Here is a 10,703-nt window from a genome sequence, read left to right on the forward strand (position 1 = left end):
TTTTTTCCGATTTTCTGTCTTTATTAGGCCTTCCGAATACGTGGTTAAAATTAATGACATTATGACTGAATCACCCTGTATATGTATACAGATATATAGGCTTAGGGAAGTTTTTGAGAGCAGATTCTAACTAACCAGCAACGTGTACTCGTCAACTAAAATAAAGTTGTAATAATATTTAATATTGCAGTTTTTCATACATACCTAGCATTTGATTAAAGCATATTAGTGCGAAAGCCCAGTTTTACTCTAAGTAATCAACTAAACACCATCTACTTATTTGTTTACATAATAAAAATAACTAAAATATTAATTAACATGATACTGATCACGACTTACAACCTTTCATTATGACGACATTAAGGAGGTTTTATAAAAGTTAACCAGTTAAAGGAAAGTCAGTTCTCGTTCTCAGTCTCAGTCTTCATATTGCAGTGATGGTGAACATTTGCAGTACGCCCTTTTTATTTTTGATTTTTTAAGTTACATATGTGTCAATGAAAATTTTAGAATTTTTATTAAATTCTAAACACCATCAAGTAATAAGGTAAGATTTCTCTTTAAAAAATTCCAGTTATAATTAAATAATATTATTTAGAATCATTTTAAATTATCTACGTTTTAAACAAGAAATATGTGATATATTATGTACCTACGTACTTAATATTAGTAGAGAAAACAAATTTCCAAATAATTTTATATGCAATTTGGAAATATATTTGTATAGGATTTATTCTATGAGAAAGAAAAGAAAGAAACAAAAATGATTAAGGTTTTCATATGCCTGTAATTTGTAATACGTATGTCAAATATATTTTTATATCAATAAAACATGCAAGGTACCTGTACCCATTAAAGTCATACCAAGCTTTATTGTTGTAGTTGTTGGTACTTACAACCTATTCAACAAAAATAGTATTATTTTGGTATGGATAATACCTAGGCCTTTGTTATTGAGAATAATAAATGAAACTTTTTTAGCAATGGATTTCAAGAAAAGAATAATAAACTAATTAATTCGCTTTATTAAGACTACTTGGCCTTAATAACGTCATATAAAATTCATATTTTTTTAAATTGAAGACAATTGCAAATTTTAAGACAGTATTTACAGCAAAAAGTTAAAAATAATTCCGATATCAAATGGCATAGCTACACATAAAAACATAATTTACGTAATCCAATACACTAATCGTAATCGCATTACGTATAGACTTTAGCGGCTTTGTCATACATTACATACTTGAAAAAAATACATTTTCCCTTCTGGAAATGTACACTTTGTACCTACATAATACAAGGTGTCCCACGGTGACGAGACATTAGACATATTTCAGACTACTTCGATTGTAATTTTGAAAATTTGGGCAATAGTGTTTTCGGGCATACCCTTCTCAACTAAAATAATGGCGTCCACCTAACGCTTCCGGTTATACTGGAAATTCATGTCATCTTCGTTATTTTAAATGGAACACCCTGTATATTATTGCAATTTTGGATTCTACGTCAATTTTTAGGTGAACTTTCTTAAAGGTTTCCTATTTTTAAAGATAAACGTTTTTGATATATTTTAATTTAAAAAAAAAATAAATAAAAAAGCACTGCTTAATTCAAAAAGATGTGTATTTTACAATAATAAAGTTAGAGCGATAAAATTTAGAGGGGACATAACTGAAACTCTAAGCTTCCCTGCCGTAATTTCAAAATTACTTAATTTCATACAGGGTGGTAGAAAATTAATGTCGAATTTAGTCAACTTTAAACCATCCTAACTTATTTTTTTTTTAACGGAACACCATGTATATTTTTGCGCAACCTGATGAACAATTTTGTTCTCTTTCGAATGATATAATGGTTCCCTATGCTCTTCTGGTTTTAAGGTATTTACTGTTTTTCGTACAGTCAACGGATATCGCATAATTTCTTGCGAGGATGGCTGTGAAGTTTTTAGTGGAACTTCAAAACAAGCACCTAATCTGTCACCAGTTTATTGTTTTTATTGTTGTCAATTTAACACATACAGCAAATGTTTATTTGAGTATTATTTATCGTTAAAAAATGGAAAACCTTAAATTCAAAATTCTAAATTTATTATTTATTCATGGTGAGTGTCACAAGATAATAAATAGGACTTGTAGGGTATTTAATGAGAGATATCCTCATTTACCACCAATGAGTAGACATATTTTACAAGGAATTTTAAGAAATCAATTAGGTACATGGTCGAATTTCTGCACATAGAATGTTGCCAAATAGTCCAATCAATAGGTAGTAGAGCTTACAAAAAATACCACGTGGAAACAAAAAATATGGTGATATAGGAAAAAAATTCTAAGGAAGATAGTGTATTTTTCTTATGGCACATAAACGGCGAAGTTAACCTAAAAAATTCATAAATGTAAAAAAAAACGGTAATCGAAAAGTAATATAGCAATCGATATATTTAAAAATACGAATCGACAGGTTTTTTTAATAGCTACAACTTTCTCATTTAACGTTTTTCGTTTGGAGTTCAAGTTTTTTTATTAGCGAAAAATCGTTATTTTTTTTACTTTTATGAATTTTTTAGGTAGTTAACCGCATAAACTTCGCCGTTTATGCGCCACAGGAACAATACACTATCTTTCTGAGAATTTCTTTTCCTATATCACAATATTTTTTTGTTTCCAGGTGGTATTTTTTGTAAATTTAATATAAGGCCGTGACAGATTGATTGGACTAAAACCCGATAACTTTAGATGAAGGTAACATCGTCAATGTTTTGGCATATTTTCATGATTACCCTGAATCATCAGTTCGTGCTGCTGAACAGGATTTAGGCATTTCAAAAACCTCCATCCAAAAGATTTTAAAAACTAATGGTCAGCATGGATTTTGTACCTTCATTTCATCCAGGGGATGCTGAAAGACGAACCCAATTCTGTTAAATGATTTTAACAGTTTAATAACGAAGGTATTTTTATTAGTAACAAGCGACACTTTTAGGCGCCAGAAAATCCACGTCATCCGCGAAATAAATTTTCAACACAAGTTTAGTGTTGCTTAGTCAAAGACAATCAGGTGAGGTACTTTATTTACGAGTATAATTTAAATACACAAAGATACCTCCAAATTTTGAGAACCATTGTAACAGATTTCTTAGAGGTCTACCCCTAGATCAATTAAGAAGCTGCTGGTATTAAATTTGAAATTGATAAGTGTTTAGTCCATATTTATAATTTTCGGGAAAAGACTTAGTAACGTAGTAGTAAAGTGTAGACCTCGAAACTAGTCGTCTTTTGAACATTACAAATAAAAGGATTGTGAGATTACTAAGTCTTTACTCTTTCCCGAAAATTACTGCTGGTATTAGCTAGACGGTGCTCCACCTCATCGTGGAAACGGAGTAACCTGCCAATTAAATGAAATGTTTTACATACATAACTGTTTACAAGTAGATGACGGTCACTTCGAGCAAATTAATTAGATTTCTGAAGACAGTTATTATGTAGTTTAATTCTGTTATCTTATTAAACTTATTTTTAATTTATCCCTACAAATCCGGGCGAATTACGTTTCTTTTCAAAAATCAGGCTTAACTCGATTTTTTATGGGTTTAAAATTAAGTAAAAAATGCACAGAATAAAAGCCTTTTGTGTATTTGTAGAGGTCGAGCGTCATATTGTTTATAACAAGAGAAAAAAATGCTCTGTCTTCAGTTTTTCGCTTATATCTCCGAAAATAAGCGTCTAATCGACATGAGGTATTCTTATCGATTTTCTTCCTGAGGAAATTTGCTACAAAGGTAGGCTTTTGCGAAAGCTCGCAAACATTTTTTTACATTACAAAATTAGCAGTGAAAAAAAAAATGTGCAAAATTTTCAAAATTAAATAAAAAGAAATTGGATGAAACTACAGGAAAAAATAACTGTTGGAGTGCTCAACAAATACCCGCAATTCAGATCCCGAATTTCAAAATGGCGGCCTATTCCAAAATTATAAAGTCGAAAACGCGAGCACGCATATTTTCTACCCAAGTCAAGATATCGAAATTTTATAAAAAATTTTCGAAAGATAATTACATTATCTCGCAAATTTCAGATTTTTAAGTTGCAAAATAAAAAAGGTATTAATAAAAAACTAAAAAAAAACCGGTAACTGGGGTCCTTATCTCGGCAATTTTTTAATATACAGATTTCAAACCAATTGCATCAAATAGTGCTTAAAAAAACATGAATTAAGAAAAAAAAGCGTCTCGATCCGACCAATAGGAGCCGCTTTTTTTCTTTAAACGGTATTTTGGCTGTTCTATTTAATGTTTTGGAATAAACTTGGTCTCGTAGTAAAGTAAAAGACTTCCTTTATACTGAATTTTTTTTAATGGATTCGACCAAGAAGTGAGCAAGTAAACGTTCGTTAAAGACAACGTGATCCGCGCGGCGGTAGCCACGATAGGGGAGCGCTGTGACGTCATAGTGCCCATGCTGCACTCGACTTCTCAAAATTCTTACTTAACAAATGGATTATGGCACTTATAAAGCAGCTACCGGGATGCTTTTTTTTAAAATCAACTTATTTTTTTCCGCTCTTTCGAGTGGTGTAAGCAAAAGTCTCTGAAAGTCATTGCCAGATCCAGAAAAATACATTTTTATTGACTTTTCACGATTTCTTTTGTAATTTCATTGTGCTTTCCATATTTTGAAAAGTAAGGAGGTCTTTTTACGTAATTAAAAACAAAAGTCAATCATTTCTTTCAAAAAAAGAAAAAATGATGAATGAATGAAAATTTACCGTGCTCAGAAGAGGTCGACGTATAAAATATCGTCTCAAAATTAACTGTTACACTTATTGCGTAAATTGGGTCTAAAATATTATTGAATGTTACAATATCAACATTACATATAAGTATTGCATTTTATAGTATTTAAAAGAACTGTTACATTCAATTCTACCGTATTTTATTTAATGAATTGTATTGCCAGAGAAAGTTGTTTTTAACAATATTAAAAGTAAAATAAATATTTAATGTATAATATATTTTAGACAATAAAAAAAAATTCAGCGTTTAAAGAAAGTCTTTTACTTTACAACGAGACCAAGTTTATTCCAAAATATTAAATAGAACCAAAATACAGTTTAAAGAAAAAAAAATTACCTCGGCTCCTATTGATCAGATCGAGACGCTTTTTTTTCTTAATTCATGTTTTTAAGCACTATTTGATGCAATTGGTTTGAAATCTGTATATTAAAAAATTGCCGTTTTTTTTGGTTTTTTGTTAATAACTTTTTTATTTTGCAACTTAAAAATCTGAAATTTGCATAGACGCGAGATAATGTAATTATCTTTCGAATCATTTCTATAACATTTCGATGTCTTGACTTGGGCAAAAAATATACGCGCTCGCGTTTTCGACTTTATAATTTTGCAATAGGCCGCCATTTTGAAATTCGGGATCCGAATTGCGGGTATTTGTTGAGCACCCCAACAGTTATCTTTTCCTGTAGTTTCATCCAATTTCAGTCAATTGTGTTATTTTTATTTAATTCTGAAAATTTTGCACATTTTTTTTTTCACTGCTAATTTTGCAATGTAAACAAATTTTTGGAAGCTTTCGCAAAAGCCTATCTTTGTAATAAATTTCCTCAGGAAGAAAATCGATAAGAATGTCGATTATAAGCTTATTTTCGGAGATATAAGCGAAAAACTGAAAAAAGAGCAATAATTTTTTTCTTTTATTATAAGCAATACGACGCTCGACCTCTACAAATACACTAGGCTTTTATTCTGTATATTTTTTACATACTTTTAAGCCTATAAAATTCGAGTTAGGCCTGATTTTTGAAACAACCATGTGTTTGTCTAATTCGCCCGGATTATACTGAGTATACGGTAGTCAAAGAGTGCATCTCTCATTAAATACTATGCAAGTTGTATTTATTATCTTGTGATACTCTCCATGAATAAATAATAAATTTAGAATGTCAGCATTTGAATAAATGTTGACATTTTCCATTTTTAACAATAAATAATACTCAAATAAACATTCACTGTATGTGTTAAACTGACAACACTGGTGACAGATTAGGTGCTTGTTTTGAAGTTCCACTAAAAATTTCACAGACATCCTCGCCAGAAATTACGCGATATCCGTTGACTGTACGAAAAACAGTAAATAATTTAAAAGCCAGGAAACCATTATACCATACCATTCGAAATAGGACAAAATTGTTCATCAGGTTGCGCAAAAATATACAGGGTGTTCCACTTTAAAAAAATAAGTTAAGATGGTTTAAAGTTGACTAAATTCGGAATTAAATTTCTACCATCCTGTATGAAATTAAGTCATTTTGAAATTATGGCAGGGAAGCTTAGAGCTTTAGTTATATCCCCTATAGATTTTATCGCTCTAACTTTATTATTGTAAAATACACATATTTTTGAATTAGGCAATGCTTTTTTAATTTTTTTTTGAAAAAAATTAAATATATCAAAAACGGTTAGGTAACTGAAATGAAAGGCCACCTAAAAATTGACGTACAATCCAAAATTGCAATAAGATACAGGATGTTCCATTTAAAATAACGAAGAAGACGTTAGCTTCCGGTATAACCGGAAGCGTTAGATGGACACCATTAGTTTAGTTGAGAAAACACTATTGCCCAAATTTTCAAAATTAAAATCGAAGTAGTCTCTGAAATATGTCTAATGTCTCGTCACCGTTGGATACCCTGTATACTTTATATTAGAAGCTTCCTTTCAAAATGACAACGTTAAGAGCTTATTTGATACAGGTCATTACATATAATGTACACTTATTTTTGATAAATTCTAAAACTAATGGATATTTGCGTTAGTGGTCTGCGACAGTTTTGATTATATTGGTGAAGCTTCTTATATATGGCGAACCAGATCGCTGCAGGTTTTATCTTGTCAGGGTGCACACACACAGAGAGATCAAATATTTTTATCGTCACGTATAAATTTTATCTATTTAAATATGTAATGGATAGAATAAAAAAATCCTAAGGGGTTTTATTGAAATTCAGTTATAGGTAAATTAAAAATTTTATAATTAAAGGTAGATTTTTTTCCTTTTACTGGATCCACTTTTTCCTTATTTCTATAACGTTTGAAAATATTCGGTAAAAGCGTCATTTGTTTTATAGGTTGGAGAAAAACCTTCGTACGAAAAAGGGAAGCCGAAGAGGAAACTCCGGAAACTACAAAGAACTTCAAGTTCTAACTCAAATTCACCACGTTCCTTAATATAGTTCACATACATCATTTTGAAGGTTAAATAAAAATAAAATGGTTCAAAGCGCCTCCGCCGCTTGGAATTCTATTTCTGAACAAGTTCCATCCAACTGGGACGTACCATCAAAGTAAGTTCTTGTATTCATTTCATTATAAGACATATGCTCTTCACAAAATTTACGAGATTATTCATACTTACTTTTCATCACAAAGTATAACCACATTATAGTGTTTTCGTTTTGATGAAATTAAAATTTTACTAATTTAATAGTTATTCAGAGTAACTCTGAGTTATTACGTGCTAAACAACATTTGTCAAAATTAAAGCATTTCGATAAGATCTTAGGTGGCAATGTACCTGGGTATTTTCTAAGAAATTCATTCAAATTTAAGATTTTTTTATATTTAATTCCATATTATAATCTAGTTATATGTTCATATACAGGGTGATTCATAAACGGTGACCAAAAATGAAACCTCGTAATTTTCCTCGAAAATCAGGCTTTTTTCGAAAAACACAATAGAGTAAACAAATAAATCAAAACAAAAACGTGACACAACTTTGATTCTAATCACACTTTCTACGTCAAACCAGCCATTTTATAGATATTCGCTCTGAAAAATGGCGTAGGACCGATTTTTCGCCGAACGCTCCAAACTACTCACCACTGTGAACGCCGATAGAAAAAAAAACAGTGAGGAAGGTTAATATTCTATAGGACATTTTTTGTGTAGAATTGAATAAAGAACATTTTCGTTTTTATACTTTTTCCCGGGGTTAGTTTTTCGCGAAACTTACGCTCACCGTTAGGGTGGGAACTTTTCGGGTCCTTACTTCTATTCCTATAAACTATCCCTGGACAAAATATTATTGGTGTATGAATTATTTCTTCTATTTGCCGTTTTTTCGGTTAATTAGCGTGGACTATAATCTATTGAAGGTAGACAAGGGCAACACATGAAACACAGTAGGTACCTACCTATATAACGACAGTATCCTTGAAACCATGAAAAATATTATTTCGTTCATTTTCCAAATAAAGCAATAACTTCACATATTCTCTTATTCCTTATAAGTAGACTTTGAATGTTTGTTCATTTTTCTATATGTATGGTATTAAATATTAATAATCTTTAGAATTGCTGTCCTTGTTAACTGACGAAATCGACATAGAAATCCTAAACGGGTTTTACAAGATCCGGTCTCAGCCAGTTATATTTTAAACCAAACATAAAATAGTTACATTATTTTATTTTGAATAATGATTAGTGATTAGTGATTACTATATTTTTCGATTCAAAACATGCTTTACACATTTAAAAAGTATTAAAAATTTCTTTATATACCTACATCAGTTAAAACTGAAGGAGCATATTGGCTTTATAGTATAAAATGGTTTTTATTAGTTTTTGTTATTGCTACTTACAGGGTGCAACAGTACAGCGTATCAAAAATAAGCTGCATTTTCCTGGACCAAATTCTATGTCACGTGCTATATTCCTTAATGACTAGTAACTTTTCTGCCATGCGTACCGTTCCAACAAGCCACGATTTTTAAAATGAAATATGAAAAAAACTTGTTTGTGTGACAGCTTTTATGTAATTTTGATTTAGGGTTTTATGAAATATCCCTTTTGATAAATACTAATCGTTATCGCTATCTTCTCTAATTGTAAGATATCTTAAACACATGAATTGTAACAATACCTATTGGTTTAGCGAAGTTTTAAAGTTTTTTTAAAGTAATTTGAAATATTTGCAATATAGTTCTTTAGTTTTTACGGTTGTAATAAAAATATGTTTACACATATATCCGCGTCAATGTAGCAGCTGATTTTTAAATAACACTAACCAGAAAACACTCTTGCCTACTAAACTGGAATAGTACAGGTTTTCAATTTAGCTCGTTTATTATAATTAATAATATGGAATTGTGTTCCTGCTACACCTGAGAATTATATTTTATTTAATTGAGTTTATACAATGTAGATTTGTTAATAACGGATTGAATATGTATTGTACAATTATATTTTTAACAGGAAAGATGGCTTTGAAGAAACTAAGAAAAAAGAATGGGGCAGAAAGGAGACCGAGAAAAAAGGTAAAGCAGGAGACGAAAGGAGAAAAGAAAATTCCTATGGAGCTTGGGGTGCAATATTTAAGAACAAAGACCATTTTAGTAGTTTACACCATTGTTGAATAAAAAAAAGCTTTTAACAAAGACAACTTTAGTAGGTAGTTTACACCATATGAAATATAAGTTTTTGATACATAGGATTTGTTAAAATTAATCACATATACCTATACACAATAAAATATGTTATATATACAGGGTGACCCATTAAGAATGGAAACACTCGCGTACAAAAGTTGTTTATGGGCCGATTTGAACCGTTTTTTTTTAAAGGTAGATCTCCAAAAGCTCTATCTTGATGCAAAATTTGAAGGCTGAAATTTTGATTTTCAAGGCCTACTACGATTTTTTTTTAAGTGAAAAATAGCAAAATTTTGTTAGCGATTTTTTTTATAGAAAATCTGACTACACCACTGGATTTAGGAACCTCTCAAATGCATTTGTACCAATTTTTGCGAAAAAAAATTTACCCCCAAAAAAGTTATGACAATATCGGCATCACCAGTGTTTGCCGTTGTCGGCGAACCTATTCTTTTATAAAAACCGAATAGAACCCAAAGGGAAACAAAATTAAATAACATACACTGGTTTAATAATTATTAATAAGACCCTTAAAAACCAGTATACATAAAATAAACAACAAGTTCATCAAATTATTATTATTTCGTGGTTATTATGCCAAAACTTATAAATATTATCTTCTTCGACAAAAATAATTACATTTATAATGTTTTTATTCAAAAAGCCACTGGATTCTACAACCATAATCCAATTCTTTGTGAAGAATTTTCTGTAAAAAATATTACGAGATATCCAGAAAATAACGTTGCTTAAAAATAATATGAACAAAATTTGGTAGGCTGTGAAAAATAGAAGAACAAATGTCAAACTTCACATGTAGTGGCACATTGTAATATTTTTTGTGCATGGTTAAATAAGTTCCATAATTCTTTGCGATGGCTCAAAGTTTAACTTTATATGAGAAAATTGAAATAGTACGCCTTTCTGGAGAAAATGATCGGACGGCAAGAGAGGTGTGTATAATTTTTAACAACAGACATCCAGATAGACCTAATATTACGCATAGCACAGTTTTTAAAATAAACAATACTTTTATGGAATATGGTGCTGTATCAAAATGCATTTTAAGAAGGGACAATCAACGTATTCACGAGCAGGAAATTTTAAATTATTTTACAAACAATCCTCAGAATAGCCTCAGGATTGCTAGTTTAGATTTAAATTTAGCTAGAGAAAGTATCCGATGCTGCCTAAAAAAAATAACATAAAACCCTATAAACCTAAGTTTCTTCACACTCTGGAACCAGGCGATA

The 10,703-nt window shown here is 30.4% G+C and overlaps 1 protein-coding gene across 2 annotated transcripts; it reads left to right on the forward strand.

Moving 5' to 3' along the window:
- The first annotated feature begins 382 nt into the window (after positions 1-382).
- LOC111692269 lies at positions 383-9,588 on the forward strand. 2 transcript variants are annotated; one of them, XR_002763188.1, is made up of 3 exons: positions 383-547; positions 7,147-7,362; positions 9,275-9,588. XR_002763188.1 is itself a non-coding variant. In XM_023456183.1 (2 exons), the coding sequence occupies exons 1-2, from the start codon at positions 7,289-7,291 to the stop codon at positions 9,432-9,434; spliced, it is 234 nt and encodes a 77-aa protein (XP_023311951.1). In that variant the 5' UTR covers positions 7,242-7,288; the 3' UTR covers positions 9,435-9,588. The 2 variants fall into 2 exon arrangements, 1 of the variants encoding a protein (XP_023311951.1); XM_023456183.1 differs by lacking the exon at positions 383-547 and having other exon boundaries at positions 7,242-7,362.
- Positions 9,589-10,703: the final 1,115 nt, after the last annotated feature.

This window comes from Anoplophora glabripennis, unplaced genomic scaffold (genome assembly GCF_000390285.2).
Source record: "Anoplophora glabripennis isolate ALB-LARVAE unplaced genomic scaffold, Agla_2.0 scaffold1246, whole genome shotgun sequence".
NCBI lineage: Eukaryota > Metazoa > Arthropoda > Insecta > Coleoptera > Cerambycidae > Anoplophora > Anoplophora glabripennis.

What these genes read in the sequence shown, in the direction of transcription:
- LOC111692269 (XM_023456183.1), top strand. Translation starts at nt 7,289, where the DNA reads ATGGTTCAAAGCGCCTCCGCCGCTTGGAATTCTATTTCTGAACAAGTT. An exon ending in AACTGGGACGTACCATCAAA is followed by an intron (nt 7,363 to 9,274) that starts GTAAGTTCTTGT and finishes TATTTTTAACAG; the next exon opens with GAAAGATGGCTTTGAAGAAA.